Consider the following 22,586-nt stretch of genomic DNA (forward strand, 5'->3'; position numbering starts at 1 on the left):
CTTCGTGTCCAAAATTGCCCTTAGTGTTGGGTGGGGTTTCTGGGTTATGGGGATAAGGTGGAGGTGTTGACCTTGGGTAGGGTGCTCTTTCCAAGAGCCGGTGCAGACTCGATGGGCCGAATGACCTCCTTCTGCACTGTAAATTCGCTGATAATCTATGATAACCTTGAAGATGAGAGGGCGACGATCGACACTAACGGAGAAAGGTCTCCGTGTTGTACTCCGGGTTTACAGCCCAGCGCTCGCCTGAGGCAGGTGAAGGACTCACATCCCCATTTATACTGTGGATCCTCATTCATTCTGTCTCCATTATTACCCACAGATACATCCTGCTGAATGGGTCACATCTGATCAGAAGTATTTCGGTGCAGGTCACAGTCACCCAAGGTGCTCCTTCTGTCTGCCCAGGACAGAGCCCTGTGTGAAGCTGCTGCTCCTCCCCCACCCCCCACCCAGTTCCTTGCATTCTTGGCTTCGAAATGTTGGCAATCCCACTGGGTTGTCATTTAGGAAGTTTGACAATACCATGAACAGAGAACAATACAGCACAGGAACAGGCCCTTCGGCCCTCCAAACCTGTACTGGTCATGATACCAACCTTGGCCAAAGCACTCAGCACTCCCTCAGTGCCGTGTCCCTCTATACCCGTCCTATCCATGTATTTGTCAAGATGTCTTTTGAACGCCGTTAATGTATCTGTTTCCACAGCCTCCCCTGGCAACGGGTTCCAGGCACTCACCACCCTCTGTGTAAACACCTGCCTCACACATCTCCTCTAAACTTTGCCCCACGGACCTTAAACCTCTGCCCCCTGGTGACTGACCCCCCCACCCTGGGAAAGAGTACCCGCCCATCCACTCTATCCATGCCCCTCATAATCCTGTAGACCTCTATCAGGTCACCCCTCAACCTCCATCGTTCGAATGAAAACAGTCCGAGTCATTGATTAGTTGGGAATGGGGTGAGGGGTCACTGTTTGAAGGAAGATGAGAAGGACAGAGAGCAGGACTGAATCATTTCTCATGTACTAATCCCGCGGAACCATTGCCCCACAGGCCTTCAACGAGTTTGAAATGGAACAGCACCAGGAATGCGTTTATGATCACCTGGAGGTGTATGACGGGGCTGGCGAGAAGGCGCCTATTCTGGGGCGTTACTGCGGGAGCCAGACGCCGGAGCCCCTCGTCAGCTCGGGAAACAAAATGTTCATCAAATTCCAGTCGGATGCTTCCGTTCAGAGGAAAGGCTTTGAAGCTAAGCACAGCACAGGTGAGGCAGCAACCTCGCACAATAAGCTCGCCTCAAACAGACGGCGGGCGGGATTCGCGAGTCCCTCACCCTCGTGGATCTCGGCGCTGTGCTGTTCGCTGGCGGGATTCTATACCCATTCCGCTTGTCCATGGGGTTTCCCAATAAACCCCCCTACGTCTCCGGGAAACCAGCGGGAACGTAGAATCCCAACGGCCGGACAACTCCAGCCACTATCTCCATAAGAGAATTGTCCATCTTTTCCGTGAGTTTCCAAAATCAGTCATGGATCTCGCACTCCGAGGACTGTCACTGATTACCCAGTTTCCTGAGATGGATCAGGTCACCATTCTTCAGGCACTCCCTCTTCATTTTTAACGTAGTACTAAAACCTCACCAAACTGGCCACCGTCTGCGGAAATCAGGCAGCACGGTAGAACAGTACATACAAATCAGAACATTACAGCGCAGTACAGGCCCTTCGGCCCTCGATGTTGCGCCGACCTGTGAAACCACTCTAAAGCCCATCTACACTATTCCCTTATCGTCCATATGTCTATCCAATGACCATTTGAATGTCCTTAGTGTTGGTGAGTCCACTACTGTTGCAGGCAGGGCATTCCACGCCCTTACTACTGTCTGAGTAAAGAACCTACCTCTGACATCTGTCCTATATCTATCTCCCCTCAATTTAAAGCTATGTCCCCTCGTGCTAGACATCACCATCCGAGGGAAAAGGCTCTCACTGTCCACCCTATCTAATCCTCTGACCATCTTGTATGCCTCAATTAAGTCACCTCTTAACCTTCTTCTCTCTAACGAAAACAGCCTCAAGTCCCTCAGCCTTTCCTCATAAGATCTTCCCTCCATACCAGCAACATTCTGGTAAATCTCCTCTGCACCCTTTCCAATGCTTCCACATCCTTCCTATAATGCGGCGACCAGAATTGCACGCAATACTCCAAATGCGGCCGCACCAGAGTGTTGTATAGCTGTAACATGACCTCATGGCTCCTAAACTCAATCCCTCTACCAATAAAAGCTAACACACCGTACGCCTTCTTAACAACCCTCTCAACCTGGGTGGCAACTTTCAGGGATCTATGTACATGGACACCGAGATCTCTCTGCTCATCCACACTGCCAAGAATCTTACCATTACTCAGTCTTCCTTTTATTCCTTGCAAAATGAATCACCTCACACTTTTCTGCATTAAACTCCATTTGCCACCTCTCAGCCCAGTGCTGCAGCTTATCTATGTCCTTCTGTAACTTGTAACATCCTTCCGCACTGTCCACAACTCCACTGACTTTAGTGTCATCTGCAAATTTACTCACCCATCCTTCTACACCCTCCTCCAGGTCATTTATAAAAATGACAAACAGCAGTGGCCCCAAAACAGATCCTTGTGGTACACCACTAGTAACTGGACTCCAGTCTGAACATTTCCCATCAACCACCACCCTTTGTCTTCTTCCAGCTAGCCAATTTCTGATCCAAACTGCTAAATCACCCTGAATCCCATGCCTCCGTTTTTTCTGCAGTAGCCTACCGTGGGGAACCTTATCAAACGCTTTACTGAAATCCATATACACCACATCAACTGCTTTACCCTCATCCACCTGTTTGGTCACCTTCTCAAAGAACTCTATAAGGTTTGTAAGGCACGACCTACCCTTCACAAAACCGTGTTGACTATCTCTAATCAAATTATTCCTTTCCAGATGATTATACATCCTATCTCTTATAAATCTTTCCAAGATTTTTCCCACAATAGAAGTAAGGCTCACTGGTCTATAGTTGCCGGGGTTATCTCTACTCCCCTTCTTGAACAAGGGGACAACATTTGCTGTCCTCCAGTCTTCTGGCACCATTCCTGTAGACAAAGATGACTTAAAGATCAAGGCCAAAGGCTCAGCAATCTCCTCCCTAGCTTCCCAGAGAATCCTAGGATAAATCCCATCTGGCCCAGGGAACTTACCTATTTTCACACTTTCCAGATTTGCTAACACCTCCTCCTTATGAACCTCAAGCCCTTCTAGTCTAGTAGCCTGAATCTCCGTATTCTCCTCGACAACATTGTCTTTTTCCTGTGTGAATACTGACGAAAAATATTCATTTAGCACCTCTCCTATCTCCTCGGACTCCAAGCACAACTTCCCACTACTGTCCTTCACTGGCCCTACTCTTACCCGAGTCATTCTTTTAAACCTGACATATCTATAGAAAGCTTTAGGGTTATCCTTGATCCTACCTGCCAAAGACTTCTCATGTCCCCTCCTGGCTCTTCTTAGCTCTCTCTTTAGGTCCTTCCTAGCTAACTTGTTACTCTCGAGCGCCCTAACTGAACCTTCATGTCTCATCTTTACATAAGTCTCCTTCTTCCTCTTGACAAGTGTTGCAACTGCTTTAGTAAACCACGGTTCCCTCACTCGACCACTTCCTCCCTGCCTGACAGGTACATACTTATCAAGGACACGCAGTAGCTGTTCCTTGAACAAGCTCCACATTTCCATTGTGCCTATCCCCTGCAGTTTTCCTCTCCATCCGATGTATCCTAAGTCTTGCCTCATCGCATCATAATTGCCTTTCCCCCAGATATAACTCTTGCCCTGCGGTATATACCTATCCCTTTCCATCACTAAAGTAAAGGTAATCGAATTGTGGTCACTATCACCAAAGTGCTCACCTACCTCCAAATCTAACACCTGTCCTGGTTCATTACCCAGTGCCAAATCCAATATGGCCTCGCCTCTCGTTGGCCTATCTACATACTGTGTCAGGAAACCTTCCTGCACACATTGGACAAAAACAGACCCATTTAATGTACTCAAACTATAGCGTTTCCAGTCAATATTTGGAAAGTTAAAGTCCCCCATAACAACTACCCTGTTGGTTTCGCTCCTATCCAGAATCATCTTTGCAATCCTTTCCTCTACATCTCTGGAACTTTTCGGAGGCCTATAGAAAACCATTAACAGGGTGACCTCTCCTTTCCTGTTTCTAACCTCAGCCCATCCTACCTCAGTGGACGAGTCCTCATCAAACGTCCTTTCTGCCACCGTAATACTGTCCTTGACTAACAATGCCACCCCTCCCCCTCTTTTACCACCTTCCCTGAGCTTACTGAAATATCTAAACCCCGGCACCTGCAACAGCCATTCCTGTCCCTGCTCTATCCATGTCTCTGAAATGGCCACAACATCGAAGTCCCAGGTACCAACCCATGCCGCAAGTTCACCCACCTTATTCCGGATGCTCCTGGCATTGAAGAAGACACACTTTACACCACCTTCCTGCCTGCCGGTACGCTCCTGCAACTTTGAAACCCTACTCATGACCTCACTACTCTCAACCTCCTGTATACTGGAGCTACAATTCCCCAGCCCCTGCTGAACTAGTTTAAACCCTCCCGAAGAGCATTAGCAAATTTCCCCCCCAGGATATTGGTACCCCTCTGGTCCAGGTGTAGACCATCCCGTTTGTAGAGGTCCCACCGACCCCAGAATGAGCCCCAATTATCCAGAAATCTGAAACCCTCCCTCCTGCACCATCCCTGTAGCCACGTGTTCAACTCCTCTCTCTCCCTATTCCTCGTCTCGCTATCACGTGGAACGGTTAACAACCCAGAGATAATAACTCTGTTTGTCCTAGATCTAAGTTTCCACCCTAGCTCCCTGAATTCCTGCCTTACACCCCTATCCCTTTTCCTTCCTATGTCGTTGGTACCTAAGTGGACCACGACTTGGGGCTGCTCCCCCTCCCCCTTAAGGATCCTGAAAACACGATCCGAGACATCACGCACCCTGGCACCTGGGAGGCAACACACCAACCGTGAGTCTCTCAGTAGTTAGCACTGTTGCTTCATAGCGCCCAAGGTCCCAGTTTTGATTCTCAACTTGGGTCACTGTCTGTGCGGAGTCTGCGTGGGTTTCCTCCGGGTGCTCCGGTTTCCTCCTGAAAGACATGCTGTTAGGTGAATTGGACATTCAGAATTCTCTGTGTACCCGAACAGGCGCCGGAATGTGGCGATTAGAGGATTTTCATAGTAACTCCATTGAAATGTTAATGTAAGCCTACTTGTGACAATAAATATTATTATTATTATCGCCTCCTCAAGTGGACAGAGCTTTAGGACGAGACGGGAGAGTTTGCTGCTCATAATAATCTTTCAGAAAGGGGAATATTCACAATGCAAGTACCAACGGGCAGATATTTGAAAAATGCAGTTTCCTGATCTTCTTGGACACGCACGGACTGCACAGCCAGCACAGTCAGTACAGTCCGCACAGACAATACAGTCAGCACAGACAATACAACCAGCACAGTCAGCACAGACAATACAACCAGCACAGTCAGCACAGCCAGTGCAGCCAGTACAGTCAGTACAGCCAGAACAGTCAGCACAGCCAGAACAGTCAGCACAGTCATTACAGTCAGCATAATTAGTACAGCCAGCACAGTCAGTAGAGTCAGCACAGACAGCACAGTCAGTACAGACAGCACAGTCAGCACAATTAGTACAGCCAGCACAGTCAGTACAGTCAGCACAGTCGCTACAGCCAGAAAAGTCAGTACAGCTGGAACAGTCAGTACAGCCGGCACAGTCAGTACAGTCAGCACAGCCAGTACAGTCAGAACAGTCAGTACAGCTGGAACAGTCAGCACAGTCAGTACAGACAGCACAGTCGGCACATTCAGTACAGTCATTACAGCCAGTACAGCCAGCACATTCAGTACAGTCAGCACAGCCAGTACAGTCAGTACAGCCAGCACATTCAGTACAGTCAGCACAGTCAGTACAGTCAGCACAGCCAGTGCAGCCAGTACAGACAGTACAGTCATCACAGTCAGCAGTCAGTACAGTAAGTACATCCAGCAGAGCCAGTACAGTCAACATAGTCAGTACAGTCAGTACAGCCAGCACAGTCAGTACAGTCAACACAGTCAACACAGTCAACACAGTCAGTACAGTCAGTACAGTCAGTACAGTCAGCACAGTCAGTACAGTCAGTACAGCCAGCACAGCCAGCACAGCCAGCACAGTCAACACAGTCAGCACAGTCAACACAGTCGGCACAGTCCGTACAGTCAACACAGTCAACACAGTCAGTTCAGTCAGTTCAGTCAACACAGACAGTACAGACAGTACAGTCAGTACAGTCAGTACAGTCAACACTGTCAGTACAGTAAGTACAGTCAGTACAGTAAGTACAGTAAGTACAGTCAGTACAGACAGCACAGTCAGTACAGTCAGTACAGTCAGCACAGTCAACACAGTCAGTACAGTCAGTACAGTCAGTACAGTCAGTACAGTCAGTACAGTCAGTACAGTCAGTACAGTCAGTACAGTCAACACAGTCAACACAGTCAACACAGTCAACACAGTCAGTACAGTCAGTACAGTCAGTACAGTCAGTACAGTCAGTACAGTCAGTACAGTCAGTACAGTCAGTACAGTCAGTACAGTCAGTACAGTCAGTACAGTCAGTACAGTCAGTACAGTCAGTACAGTCAGTACAGTCAGTACAGTCAGTACAGTCAGTACCGTCAGTACAGTCAGTACCGTCAGTACCGTCAGTACCGTCAGTACCGTCAGTACCGTCAACACCGTCAGTACAGTCAGTACAGTCAGTACAGTCAACACAGTCAACACAGTCAGTTCAGTCAGTTCAGTCAGTACAGTCAGTACAGTCAGTACAGTCAGTACAGTCAGTACAGTCAGCACAGTCAGCACAGTCAGCACAGTCAGCACAGTAAGTACAGTCCGTACATCCAGCAGAGTCAGTACAGTCAACATAGTCAGTACAGTCATCACAGTCAGTACATCCAGCAGAGTCAGTACAGTCAGCACAGTCAGTACAGTCAACACAGTCAGTACAGTCAGCAGTCAGTACAGTAAGTACAGTGTGCACAGTCAGTACAGTCAACACAGTCAGTACAGTAAGTACAGTCAACACAGTCAGTACAGTCACTACAGTCAGCACAGTCAGCACAGTAAGCACAGCCAGCACAGACTGTACAGTCAGCACAGCCAGCACAGCCAGCACAGTCAGCACAGCTAGCACAGACTGTACAGTCGGCACAGTTAGTACAGTCAGCACAGTCAGTACAGTCACTACAGTCAGCACAGTCAGCACAGTAAGCACAGCCAGCACAGACTGTACAGTCAGCACAGCCAGCACAGTCATCACAGTCAGCTCAGCCAGCACAGACTGTACAGTCGGCACAGTCAGTACAGTCAGCACAGCTAGCACAGCCAGCACAGTCATCACAGTCAGTACAGTCAGCACAGCTAGCAAAGTCAGTACAGTCAGTACAGCCAGCACAGTCAGCACAGCCAGCACAGTCATCACAATCAGCACAGTCAGCACAGACAGTACAGTCAGCACAGTCATTACAGCTAGCACAGTCAGCACAGCCAGCACAGTCAGTACAGCCAGCACAGTCAGTACAGCCAGTACAGTCAGCACAGTCACTACAGACAGCACAGTCAACACAGACAGTACAATCAGCACAGTCAGCCCACAGTCAGTACAGTCAACACATTAAGTACAGTCAGTACAGACGGCACAGTCAACACAGTCAGTACAGTCAGTACAGTCAGTACAGTCAGTACAGTCAGTACAGTCAGCACAGTCAGTACAGTCAACACAGTCAACACAGTCAACACAGTCAGTACAGTCAGTACAGTCAGCACAGTCAGCACAGTCAGCACAGTCAGCACAGCCAGCACAGTCAGTACAGTCAGCAGTCAGTACAGTCAGTACAGCCAGCACAGTCAGTACAGTCAGTACAGTCAGTTCAGTCAACACAGACAGCACAGTCAGTACAGTCAGTACAGTCAGTACAGTCAGTACAGTCGGCACAGTCGGCACTGTCGGCACAGTCAGTACAGTCAACACAGCCAGCACAGTCAGTACAGACAGCACAGTCAGCACAGTCAACACAGTCAGCACAGTCAGTACAGTCGGCACAGTCGACACAGTCAGCAGTCAGTACAGTAAGTACAGTCATCACAGTAAGCACAGTCAGTACATCCAGCACAGTCAACACAGTCAGTACAGTCAGCAGTCAGCACAGTCAGCACAGCTAGCACAGTCAGCACAGTCAACACAGTCAGTTCAGTCAGTACAGTCAGTACAGTTAACACAGTCAGTACAGTCAACAAAGTCAGTACAGTAAGTACAATCAGTACAGACAGCACAGTCAGTACAGTCAGTACAGTCAGTACAGACAGCACAGTAAGTACAGTCAGTACAGCCAGCACAGTCAACACAGTAAGTACAGTCAGTACAGTCAGTACATCCAGCAGATTCAGTACAGTCAGCACAGTCATTAAGCCAGCACAGTCAACAAAGTCAGTACAGTAAGTACAGTCAGTACAGCCAGCACAGTACAGTCAACAGTCAGTACAGTAAGTACAGTCAGTACAGCAAGCACAGTCAGTACAGTCAGTACAGTCAGCAGTCAGTACAGTCAGTACAGCCAGCACAGTCAGCACAGTCAGCACAGTCAGTACAGTCAGTACAGCCAGCACAGTCAGTACAGTCAGTACAGTCAGTACCGTCAACACAGTCGGCACAGTCGGCACAGTCAGTACAGTCAGCACAGTCAGTACAGTCAACACAGTCAGTACAGTCGGCACAGTCAGTACAGTCAGTACAGTCGGCACAGTCAGTACAGTCGGCACCGTCAGTACAGTCAACACAGTCAGTACAGTCGGCACAGTCGGCACAGTAAGTACAGTCAACATAGTCATCACAATCAGCACAGTCAGCACAGACAGTACAGTCAGCACAGTCACTACAGCCAGCACAATCAGCACAGTCTGCACAATCAGCACAGTCAGCACAGTCAGTACAGCCAGCACAGTCAGTACAGTAAGTACAGTCAGCACAGTCAGTACAGCCAGCACAGTCAGTACAGTCAGCACAGTCAACACAGTCAGTACAGTCAGTACAGTCAGCACAGTCAGCACAGTCAGCACAGTCAGCACAGTCAGCACAGTCAGTACAGTCAACACAGTCAGTACAGTCAGTTCAGTGAACACAGTCAGTGCAGACAGCACATTCAGTACAGTCAGTACAGTCAACACAGTCAACACAGTCGGCACAGTCAGTACAGTCAGTACAGACAGCACAGTCAGCACAGTCAGCACAGTCAGTACAGTCAACACAGCCAGCACAGTCAGTACAGACAGCACAGTCAGCACAGTCAACACAGTCAGTACAGTAAGTACAGTCAGCACAGTCAGTACAGCAATCACAGTCAGTACAGTCAGTACAGTCAGCAGTCAGTACAGTCAGTACAGCCAGCACAGTCAACACAGTCAGTACCGTAAGTACAGTCAGTACAGCCAGCACAGCCAGCACAGTCAGTACCGTCAACACAGTCGGCACAGTCGGAACAGTCAGCACAGTCAGCACAGTCAGTACAGTCAGTACAGTCGGCACAGTCGGCACAGTCAGTACAGTCAACACAGTCGGCACAGTCAGTACAGTCGGCACAGTCAGTACAGTCGGCACAGTCAGTACAGTCGGCACAGTCAGTACAGTCGGCACAGTCAACACAGTCGGTACAGTCGGCACAGTAAGTACAGTCAACACAGTCATCACAGTCAGCACAGACAGTACAGTCAGCACAGTCACTACAGCCAGCACAGTCAGCACAGTCTGCACAGTCTGCACAATCAGCACAGTCAGCACAGACAGTACAGTAAGTACAGTCAGTACAGCCAGCACAGTCAGTACAGTCAACACAGTAAGTACAGTCAGTACAGCCAGCACAGTCAGTACAGTCAGTACAGTCAGTTCAGTGAACACAGTCAGTACAGACAGTACAGTCAACACAGTCAGTACAGTAAGTACAGTCAGTACAGACAGCACAGTCAGTACAGTCAGCACAGTCAGTACAGTCAACACAGCCAGCACAGTCAGTACAGACAGCACAGACAGCACAGTCAGCACAGTCAACACAGTCACTACAGTCAGCACAGTCAGTACAGCCAGCACAGTCAGCACAGTCAGCACAGTCAACTCTGTCAGTACAGTAAGTACAGTCAGCACAGTCAGTACAGCCAGCACAGTCAACACAGTAAGTACAGTAAGTACAGTCAGCACAGTCAGCACAGTCAGCACAGACAGCACAGACAGCACAGTCAGTACAGTCAACACAGTCAGCACAGTCAGCACAGTCAGTACAGTCAGCACAGTCTGCACAGTCTGCACAGTCAGCAGTCAGTACAGTAAGTACGGTCAGCACGGTCAGCACAGTCAACACAGTCAACACAGTCAGTACAGTAAGTACAGTCAGTACATCCAGCAGAGTCAGTACAGTCAGTACAGTCAGTACAGTCAGTACAGTCAGTACTGTCAGCACAGCCAGTACAGTCAGTACAGTCAGTACAGTCAGTACAGTCAGTACAGTCAGTACAGTCAACACAGTCAACACAGTCGGCACAGTCGGCACAGTCGGCACAGTCGGTACAGTCGGCACAGTCGGCACAGTCGGTACAGTCAACACAGTCGGCACAGTCAGTACAGTCAGCACAGACAGCACAGTCAACACAGTCAACACAGACAGTACAGTCAGCACAGTCAGCCCACAGTCAGTACATCCAGCAGAGTCAGCACAGTCAGTACAGTCAGCGCAGTCTGTACATCCAGCAGAGTCCGTACAGTCAGCACAATCAGCACAGTCAGTACAGACAGCACAGTCTTTACATCCAGCAGAGTCAGTACAGTCAGCACAGTCAGTACAGTCAGCACAGTCAGTACAGTCAACACAGACAGTACAGTCAGCACAGTCAGCCCACAGTCAGGACAGTCATCACAGAAAGCACAGTCAGTACATCCAGCAGAGTCAGTACAGTCAACACAGTCAGTACAGTCAGCACTGTCAGTACAGTCATCACAGTCAGTACAGTCAGCACAGTCAGTACATCCAGCAGAGTCAGTACAGTCAGCACAGTCAACACAGTCAGTACAGTCAGCACAGTCAGTACAGTCAGCACAGTCAGTACAGTCAGCACAGTCAGCACAGTCAACACAGTCAGCACAGTCAGTACAGCCAGCACAGTCAGTACAGTAAGTACAGTCAGCAGAGTCAGTACAGCCAGCACAGTCAGCACAGTCAGCAGTCAGTACAGTAAGTACAGTCAGCACAGTCCATACAGTAAGTACAGTCAGCACAGTCAGCACAGTCAGCACAGTCAGTACAGCCAACACAGTCAGTACAGTCAGTACAGTCAGTACAGTCAACACAGTCAACACAGTCAACACAGTCAGTACAGTCAGTACAGTCAGCACAGTCAGCACAGTCAACACAGTCAGTACAGTCAGTACAGTCAGTACAGTCAGTACAGTCAGCACAGTCAACACAGTCAACACAGTCAACACAGTCAACACAGTCAGTACAGTCAGCACAGTCAGCACAGTCAGTACAGTCAGCACAGTCCATACAGTAAGTACAGTCAGCACAGTCAGCACAGTCAGTACAGCCAACACAGTCAGTACAGTCAGTACAGTCAGTACAGTCAGTACAGTCAGTACAGTCAGTACAGTCAACACAGTCAACACAGTCAGTACAGTCAGTACAGCCAGCACAGTCAGCACAGTCAACACAGTCAGTAAAGTAAGTACAGTCAGTACAGCCAGCACAGTCAGTACAGTCAACACAGTCAGTACAGCCAGCACAGTCAGTACAGCCAGCACAGTCAGTACAGTCAACACGGTCAGTACAGTCAGTACAGTCAGCAGTCAGTACAGTCGGCACAGTCGACACAGTCGACACAGTCAGTACAGTCAGTACAGTCAGTAGTCAGTACAGTAAGTACAATAAGCACAGTCAGTACATCCAGCAGAGTCAGTACAGTCAACACAGTCAGCACAGTCAGTACAGTCAACACAGTCAGCACAGTCAGCACAGTCAGTACAGTCAACACAGTCAGTACAGTCAACACAGTCAGCACAGTAAGTACAGTCAGCACAGTCAGTTCAGTAAGTACAGTCAGCACAGCCAGCACAGTCAGCACAGTCAACACAGTCAGTACAGTCAGCACTCAGTACAGTAACTACAGTCAGCACAGTCATTACAGCCAGCACAGTCAACAGTCCGTATAGTCACCACAGTCAACACAGTCAGTACAGTAAGTACAGTCAGTACAGACAGCACAGTCAGTACAGTCAGTACAGTCAGTACAATCAACACGGTCAACACAGTCAGTACATTCAGTACATTCAGTACATTCAGTACAGTCAGTACAGTCAGTACAGTCAACACAGTCAGCAGTCAGCACAGTCAGTACAGTAAGTACAGTCAGCACAGCCAGCACAGTCAGCACAGTCAGTACAGTCAACACAGTCAGTACAGTCAGCAGTCAGTACAGTAAGTACAGACAGCACAGTCAGTACAGCCAGCACAGCCAGCACAGTCAACAGTCAGTATAGTCACCACAGTCAACACAGTCAGTACAGTAAGTACAGTCAGTTCAGACAGCACAGTCAGTACAGTCAGTACAGTCAACACAGTCAACACAGTCAGTACAGTCAGTACAGTCAACACAGTCAGCAGCCAGTACAGTAAGTACAGTCAGCACAGTCAGTACAGTCAGTACAGTCAGCAGTCCGTACAGTCAGTACAGCCAGCACAGCCATCACAGTCAGTACAGTCAACACAGTCAGTACAGCCAGCACAGTCAGTAGTCAACACAGTCAGTACAGTCAACACAGTCAGTTCAGTCAACACAGTCAGTACAGACAGCACAGTCAGTACAGTCAGCACAGTCAGTACAGTCAGCACAGTCAACACAGTCAACACAGTCAGCACTGTCAGCACAGTCAGTACAGTCAACACAGTTAGTACAGTCAGTACAGACAGCACAGTCAACACAGTCAGTACAGTCAACACAGTCAACACAGTCGGCACAGTCGGCACAGTCGGCACAGTCAGCACAGTCAGTACAGTCAACACAGTCAGTACAGTCAGTACAGTAAGTACAGTCAGCACAGTCAGTACAGTCAGCACAGTCAACACAGTCAACACAGTCAACACAGTCAACACAGTCAGTACAGTCAGCACAGTCAGCACAGTCAGTACAGTCAGTACAGTCAGCACAGTCAGCACAGTCAGCACAGTCAGTACAGTCAGTACAGTCAGCACAGGCAGTACAGGCAGTACAGCCAGCACAGTCAGCATAGTCAGCACAGTCAGCACAGTCAACACAGTCAGTACAGTAAGTACAGTTAGTACAGCCACCACAGTCAGTACAGTCAACAGTCAGTACAGTCAGCACAGTCAGTACAGTCAGCACAGTCAGTACAGTCAACACAGTCAGTACAGTCAGTACAGTCAGTACAGTCAGCACAGGCAGTACAGGCAGTACAGCCAGCACAGTCAGCACAGTCAACACAGTCAACACAGTCAGCACTGTCAGCACAGTCAGTACAGTCAACACAGTTAGTACAGTCAGTACAGACAGCACAGTCAACACAGTCAGTACAGTCAACAGTCAGTACAGTCAGTACAGTCAGTACAGTCAGTACAGTCAGTACAGTCAGTACAGTCAGTACAGTCAGCACAGTCAGTACAGTCAGCACAGTCAGCACAGTCAGCACAGTCAACACAGTCAGTCCAGTCAGTACAGTCAGATCAGTCAACACAGTCAGTACAGTCAGTACAGTCAGCAGTCAGTACAGGCAGTACAGGCAGTACAGCCAGCACAGTCAGCATAGTCAGCACAGTCAACACAGTCAGTACAGTAAGTACAGTTAGTACAGCCACCACAGTCAGTACAGTCAGTACAGTCAACAGTCAGTACAGTAAGTACCGTCAGTACAGCCAGCACAGTCAGTACGGTCAGTACAGTCAGTACAGTCAGTACAGTCAGCAGTCAGTACAGACAGCACAGTCGGCACAGTCGGCACAGTTGACACAGTCAGTACAGTCAGTACAGTCAGTACAGTCAGTACAGTCAGTACAGTCAGTACAGTCAGTACAGTCAGTACAGTCATCACAGAAAGCACAGTCAGTGCATCCAGCAGAGTCAGTACAGTCAACACAGTCAGTACAGTCAGCACAGTAAGTACAGTCATCACAGTAAGCACAGTCAGTACATCCAGCAGAGTCAGTACAGCCAACACAGTCAGTACAGTCAGCACAGTCAGTACAGTCATCACAGTCAGCACAGTCAGTACATCCAGCAGAGTCAGTACAGTCAGTACAGTCAGTACAGTCAGCACAGTCAGTACAGTCAGCACAGTTAGTACAGTAAGTACAGTCAGCACAGTCAGTACATTCAACACAGTCAGTACAGTAAGTACAGTCAGCACAGTCAACACAGTCAGTACAGTCCGTGCAGTCAGCACAGTCAGCACAGTCAGTACAGTCAACACAGTCAGTACAGTCAGCACAGTCAGTACAGTAAGTACAGTCAGCACAGTCAGCACAGCCAGCACAGTCAGCACAGTCAGTACAGTCAACACAGTCCGTACAGTCAGCAGTCAGTACAGTAAGTACAGTCAGCACAGCCAGCACAGCCAGCACAGTGAACAGTCAGTACAGTCAGTACAGTCAGTACAGTCACCACAGTCAGTACAGTCAGTACAGTCAGTACAGTCAACACAGCCAACACATTCAGTACAGTAAGTACAGTCAGTACAGACAGCACAGTCAGCACAGTCAGTACAGTCAGCACATTCAGCACAGTCAGTACAGTCAACACAGTCAGCAGTCAGTACAGTCAGTACAGCCAGCACAGTCAGTAGTCAACACAGGCAGTACAGTCAACACAGTCAGTACAGTCAGTTCAGTCAACACAGTCAGTACAGACAGCACAGTTAGTACAGTCAGTACAGTAAGTACAGACAGCACAGTCAGTACAGTCAAAACAGTCTGCACAGTCAGTACAGTCAACACAGTCAGGACAGTCAGTACAGTCAACACAGCCAGTACAGACAGTACAGTCGGCACAGTCAGCACAGTCAACACAGTCAGCACAGTCAGTACAGTCGGCACAGTCGGCACAGTCGGTACAGTCAGCACAGTCAACACAGTCGGTACAGTCGGCACAGTCGGCACAGTCGGTACAGTCGGCACAGTCAAAACAGTCGGTACAGTCGGTACAGTCGGCACAGTCAACACAGTTGGCACAGTCGGCACAGTCAGTACAGTCAACACAGTCAGCACAGTCAGCACAGTCAACACAGTCAGTACAGTCAGTACAGTCAACACAGTCAACACAGTCAACACAGTCAGTACAGTCAGTACAGTCAGTACAGTCAGTACAGTCAACACAGTCAGTTCAGTCAGTTCAGTCAGTTCAGTCAACACAGACAGTACAGTCAGTACAGTCAGTACAGTCAGTACAGTCAGCACAGTCAGCACAGTCAGCACAGTCAGTACAGTCAGCACAGTCAGTACAGTCAGCACAGTCGGCACAGTCAACACAGTCGGCACAGTCGGCACAGTCGGCACAGTCAACACAGTTAGTACAGTCAGCAGTCAGTACAGTAAGTACAGTCCGTACATCCAGCAGAGTCAGTACAGTCAACATAGTCAGTACAGTCAGTACAGTCATCACAGTCAGTACATCCAGCAGAGTCAGTACAGTCAGCACAGTCAGTACAGTCAGCAGTCAGTACAGTAAGTACAGTGTGCACAGTCAGTACAGCCAGTACAGCCAGCACAGACAGCACAGTCAGTACAGTCAACACAGTCAGTACAGTAAGTACAGTCAACACAGTCAGTACAGTCACTACAGCCAGCACAGTCAGCACAGTAAGCACAGACTGTACAGTCAGCACAGCCAGCACAGCCAGCACAGTCAGCACAGCTAGCACAGCCAGCACAGTCATCACAGTCAGCTCAGCCAGCACAGACTGTACAGTCGGCACAGTTAGTACAGTCAGCACAGTCAGTACAGTCAGCACAGCTAGCACAGCCAGCACAGTCATCACAGTCAGCACAGTCAGTACAGTCAGCACAGTCAGTACAGTCAGCACAGCTAGCACAGCCAGCACAGTCATCACAGTCAGTACAGTCAGCACAGCTAGCAAAGTCAGTACAGTCAGTACAGCCAGCACAGTCATCACAATCAGCACAGTCAGCACAGACAGTACAGTCAGCACAGTCATTACAGCTAGCACAGTCAGCACAGCCAGCACAGTCAGTACAGCCAGCACAGTCAGTACAGTCAGTACAGCCAGTACAGTCAGCACAGTCACTACAGACAGCACAGTCAACACAGACAGTACAATCAGCACAGTCAGCCCACAGTCAGTACAGTCAACACAGTAAGTACAGACGGCACAGTCAACACAGTCAGTACAGTCAGTACAGTCAGTACAGTCAGCACAGTCAACACAGTCAACACAGTCAACACAGTCAGTACAGTCAGTACAGTCAGCACAGTCAGCACAGTCAGCACAGTCAGCACAGTCAGTACAGTCAGCAGTCAGTACAGTCAGTACAGTCAGCACAGTCAGCACAGTCAGTACAGTCAACACAGTCAGTACAGTCAGTTCAGTCAACACAGACAGCACAGTCAGTACAGTCAGTACAGTCAGTACAGTCAGTACAGTCAGTACAGTCGGCACAGTCGGCACAGTCGGCACAGTCAACACAGCCAGCACAGTCAGTACAGACAGCACAGTCAGCACAGTCAACACAGTCAGCACAGTCAACACAGTCAGCACAGTCAGTACAGTCGGCACAGTCGACACAGTCAGCAGTCAGTACAGTAAGTACAGTCATCACAGTAAGCACAGTCAGTACATCCAGCACAGTCAACACAGTCAGTACAGTCAGCAGTCAGCACAGCTAGCACAGTCAGCACAGTCAACACAGTCAGTTCAGTCAGTACAGTTAACACAGTCAGTACAGTCAACAAAGTCAGTACAGTAAGTACAATCAGTACAGACAGCACAGTCAGTGCAGTCAGTACAGACAGCACAGTAAGTACAGTCAGTACAGCCAGCACAGTCAACACAGTAAGTACAGTCAGTACATCCAGCAGATTCAGTACAGTCAGCACAGTCATTAAGCCAGCACAGTCAACACAGTCAGTACAGTAAGTACAGTCAGTACAGCCAGCACAGTACAGTCAACACAGTCAGTACAGTAAGTACAGTCAGCACAGTCAGTACAGCAAGCACAGTCAGTACAGTCAGTACAGTCAGCAGTCAGTACAGTCAGTACAGCCAGCACAGTCAGCACAGTCAGCACAGTCAGTACAGTCAGTACAGTCAGTACAGCCAGCACAGTCAGTACAGTCAGTACAGTCAGTACCGTCAACACAGTCGGCACAGTCAGCACAGTCAGTACAGTCAACACAGTCAGTACAGTCGGCACAGTCAGTACAGTCGGCACAGTCAGTACAGTCGGCACCGTCAGTACAGTCGGCACAGTCAGTACAGTCAACACAGTCAGTACAGTCGGCACAGTCGGCACAGTAAGTACAGTCAACATAGTCATCACAATCAGCACAGTCAGCACAGACAGTACAGTCAGCACAGTCACTACAGCCAGCACAATCAGCACAGTCTGCACAATCAGCACAGTCAGCACAGTCAGCACAGTCAGCACAGTCAGCACAGTCAGCACAGTCAGTACAGTCAGTACAGTCAGTACAGCCAGCACAGTCAGTACAGTCAGTACAGTCAGTACCGTCAACACAGTCGGCACAGTCGGCACAGTCAGTACAGTCAGCACAGTCAGTACAGTCAACACAGTCAGTACAGTCAACACAGTCAGTACAGTCGGCACAGTCAGTACAGTCGGCACAGTCAGTACAGTCGGCACCGTCAGTACAGTCGGCACAGTCAGTACAGTCAACACAGTCAGTACAGTCGGCACAGTCGGCACAGTAAGTACAGTCAACATAGTCATCACAATCAGCACAGTCAGCACAGACAGTACAGTCAGCACAGTCACTACAGCCAGCACAATCAGCACAGTCTGCACAATCAGCACAGTCAGCACAGTCAGTACAGCCAGCACAGTCAGTACAGCCAGCACAGTCAGTACAGTAAGTACAGTCCGCACAGTCAGTACAGCCAGCACAGTCAGTACAGTCAACACAGTCAGTACAGTCAGTACAGTAAGTACAGCCAGCACAGTCAGCACAGTCAACACAGTCAACACAGTCAGCACAGTCAGCACAGTCAGCACAGTCAACACAGTCAACACAGTCAGTACAGTTAGTACAGTCAGCACAGTCAGCATAGTCAGCACAGTCAACACAGTCAGTACAGTAAGTACAGTTAGTACAGCCACCACAGTCAGTACAGTCAACAGTCAGTACAGTCAGCACAGTCAGTACAGTCAGCACAGTCAGTACAGTCAGTACAGTCAACACAGTCAGTACAGTCAGTACAGTCAGCACAGGCAGTACAGGCAGTACAGGCAGTACAGCCAGCACAGTCAGCACAGTCAACACAGTCAACACAGTCAGCACTGTCAGCACAGTCAGTACAGTCAACACAGTTAGTACAGTCAGTACAGACAGCACAGTCAACACAGTCAGTACAGTCAACACAGTCAACACAGTCAGTACAGTCAGTACAGTCAGTACAGTCAGTACAGTCAGTACAGTCAGTACAGTCAGTACAGTCAGTACAGTCAGTACAGTCAGCACAGTCAGTACAGTCAGCACAGTCAGCACAGTCAGCACAGTCAACACAGTCAGTACAGTCAGTACAGTCAACACAGTCAGTACAGTCAGTACAGTCAGCAGTCAGTACAGGCAGTACAGGCAGTACAGCCAGCACAGTCAGCATAGTCAGCACAGTCAACACAGTCAGTACAGTAAGTACAGTTAGTACAGCCACCACAGTCAGTACAGTCAGTACAGTCAACAGTCAGTACAGTAAGTACCGTCAGTACAGCCAGCACAGTCAGTACAGTCAGTACAGTCAACACGGTCAGTACAGTCAGTACAGTCAGTACAGTCAGCAGTCAGTACAGTCAGTACAGACAGCACAGTCGGCACAGTCGGCACAGTCGGCACAGTTGACACTGTCAGTACAGTCAGTACAGTCAGTACAGTCAGTACAGTCAGTACAGTCATCACAGAAAGCACAGTCAGTGCATCCAGCAGAGTCAGTACAGTCAACACAGTCAGTACAGTCAGCACAGTAAGTACAGTCATCACAGTAAGCACAGTCAGTACATCCAGCAGAGTCAGTACAGTCAACACAGTCAGTACAGTCAGCACAGTCAGTACAGTCATCACAGTCAGCACAGTCAGTACATCCAGCAGAGTCAGTACAGTCAGTACAGTCAGCACAGTCAGTACAGTCAGCACAGTTAGTACAGTAAGTACAGTCAGCACAGTCAGTACATTCAACACAGTCAGTACAGTAAGTACAGTCAGCACAGTCAACACCGTCAGTACAGTCCGTGCAGTCAGCACAGTCAGCACAGTCAGTACAGTCAACACAGTCAGTACAGTCAGCACAGTAAGTACAGTCAGCACAGTAAGTACAGTCAGCACAGTCAGCACAGCCAGCACAGTCAGCACAGTCAGTACAGTCAACACAGTCCGTACAGTCAGCAGTCAGTACAGTAAGTACAGTCAGCACAGCCAGCACAGCCAGCACAGTGAACAGTCAGTACAGTCAGTACAGTCAGTACAGTCACCACAGTCAGTACAGTCAGTACAGTCAGTACAGTCAACACAGCCAACACAGTCAGTACAGTAAGTACAGTCAGTACAGACAGCACAGTCAGCACAGTCAGTACAGTCAGCACATTCAGCACAGTCAGTACAGTCAACACAGTCAGCAGTCAGTACAGTCAGTACAGCCAGCACAGTCAGTAGTCAACACAGGCAGTACAGTCAACACAGTCAGTACAGTCAACACAGTCAGTACAGTCAGTTCAGTCAACACAGTCAGTACAGACAGCACAGTTAGTACAGTCAGTACAGTAAGTACAGACAGCACAGTCAGTACAGTCAAAACAGTCAGCACAGTCAGTACAGTCAACACAGTCAGGACAGTTAGTACAGTCAACACAGCCAGTACAGACAGTACAGTCGGCACAGTCAGCACAGTCAACACAGTCAGCACAGTCAGTACAGTCAGCACAGTCGGCACAGTCGGTACAGTCGGCACAGTCAACACAGTCGGTACAGTCGGCACAGTCGGCACAGTCGGTACAGTCGGTACAGTCGGCACAGTCGGCACAGTCGGTACAGTCGGTACAGTCGGCACAGTCGGCACAGTCAGTACAGTCAACACAGTCAGCACAGTCAACACAGTCAGTACAGTCAACACAGTCAACACAGTCAACACAGTCAGTACAGTCAGTACAGTCAGTACAGTCAACACAGTCAGTTCAGTCAACACAGACAGTACAGTCAGTACAGTCAGTACAGTCAGTACAGTCAGTACAGTCAGTACAGTCAGTACAGTCAGTACAGTCAGCACAGTCAGCACAGTCAGTACAGTCAGCACAGTCAGTACAGTCAGCACAGTCGGCACAGTCAACACAGTCGGCACAGTCGGCACAGTCGGCACAGTCGGCACAGTCAGTACAGTCAGCAGTCAGTACAGTAAGTACAGTCATCACAGTCCGTACATCCAGCAGAGTCAGTACAGTCAACATAGTCAGTACAGTCAGTACAGTAATCACAGTCAGTACAGTCAGTACAGCCAGTACAGCCAGCACAGACAGCACAGTCAGTACAGTCAACACAGTCAGTACAGTAAGTACAGTCAACACAGTCAGTACAGTCACTACAGCCAGCACAGTCAGCACAGTAAGCACAGACTGTACAGTCAGCACAGCCAGCACAGCCAGCACAGTCAGCACAGCTAGCACAGCCAGCACAGTCAGCTCAGCCAGCACAGACTGTACAGTCGGCACAGTTAGTACAGTCAGCACAGTCAGTACAGTCAGCACAGCTAGCACAGCCAGCACAGTCATCACAGTCAGCACAGTCAGTACAGTCAGCACAGTCAGTACAGTCAGCACAGCTAGCACAGCCAGCACAGTCATCACAGTCAGTACAGTCAGCACAGCTAGCAAAGTCAGTACAGTCAGTACAGCCAGCACAGTCATCACAATCAGCACAGTCAGCACAGACAGTACAGTCAGCACAGTCATTACAGCTAGCACAGTCAGCACAGCCAGCATAGTCAGTACAGCCAGCACAGTCAGTACAGTCAGTACAGCCAGTACAGTCAGCACAGTCACTACAGACAGCACAGTCAACACAGACAGTACAATCAGCACAGTCAGCCCACAGTCAGTACAGTCAACACAGTAAGTACAGTCAGTACAGACGGCACAGTCAACACAGTCAGTACAGTCAGTACAGTCAGTACAGTCAGTACAGTCAGCACAGTCAACACAGTCAGTACAGTAAGTACAGTCAGCACAGTCAGCACAGTCAGCACAGTCAGCACAGTCAGTACAGTCAGTACAGTCAGCAGTCAGTACAGTCAGTACAGTCAGTACAGTCAGCACAGTCAGTACAGTCAACACAGTCAGTACAGTCAGTTCAGTCAACACAGACAGCACAGACAGCACAGTCAGTACAGTCAGTACAGTCAGTACAGTCGGCACAGTCGGCACAGTCGGCACAGTCGGCACAGTCGGCACAGTCAGTACAGTCAACACAGCCAGCACAGTCAGTACAGACAGCACAGTCAGCACAGTCAGCACAGTCAACACAGTCAGCACAGTCAGTACAGTCGGCACAGTCGACACAGTCAGCAGTCAGTACAGTAAGTACAGTCATCACAGTAAGCACAGTCAGTACATCCAGCACAGTCAACACAGTCAGTACAGTCAGCAGTCAGCACAGCTAGCACAGTCAGCACAGTCAACACAGTCAGTTCAGTCAGTACAGTCAGTACAGTTAACACAGTCAGTACAGTCAACAAAGTCAGTACAGTAAGTACAATCAGTACAGACAGCACAGTCAGTACAGTCAGTACAGACAGCACAGTAAGTACAGTCAGTACAGCCAGCACAGTCAACACAGTAAGTACAGTCAGTACATCCAGCAGATTCAGTACAGTCAGCACAGTCATTAAGCCAGCACAGTCAACACAGTCAGTACAGTAAGTACAGTCAGTACAGCCAGCACAGTACAGTCAACACAGTCAGTACAGTCAGTACAGTCGGCACAGTCAGTACAGTCGGCACCGTCAGTACAGTCGGCACAGTCAGTACAGTCAACACAGTCAGTACAGTCGGCACAGTCGGCACAGTAAGTACAGTCAACATAGTCATCACAATCAGCACAGTCAGCACAGACAGTACAGTCAGCACAGTCACTACAGCCAGCACAATCAGCACAGTCTGCACAATCAGCACAGTCAGCACA

The 22,586-nt window shown here is 49.1% G+C and overlaps 1 protein-coding gene across 3 annotated transcripts in view; it reads left to right on the plus strand.

Moving 5' to 3' along the window:
- LOC140403691 (tolloid-like protein 2) overlaps positions 1–22,586 on the plus strand; it is a 726,814-nt gene that overhangs the window by 667,346 nt on the left and 36,882 nt on the right. For all 3 annotated transcript variants that reach the window (XM_072491868.1, XM_072491869.1, XM_072491870.1), the window contains one exon: positions 1,056–1,269. In XM_072491868.1, the coding sequence (XP_072347969.1) occupies positions 1,056–1,269 (214 nt within the window). The remainder of the gene's footprint in view (positions 1–1,055; positions 1,270–22,586) is intronic.

This window comes from Scyliorhinus torazame, chromosome 28 (assembly GCF_047496885.1).
Source record: "Scyliorhinus torazame isolate Kashiwa2021f chromosome 28, sScyTor2.1, whole genome shotgun sequence".
Lineage (NCBI taxonomy): Eukaryota > Metazoa > Chordata > Chondrichthyes > Carcharhiniformes > Scyliorhinidae > Scyliorhinus > Scyliorhinus torazame.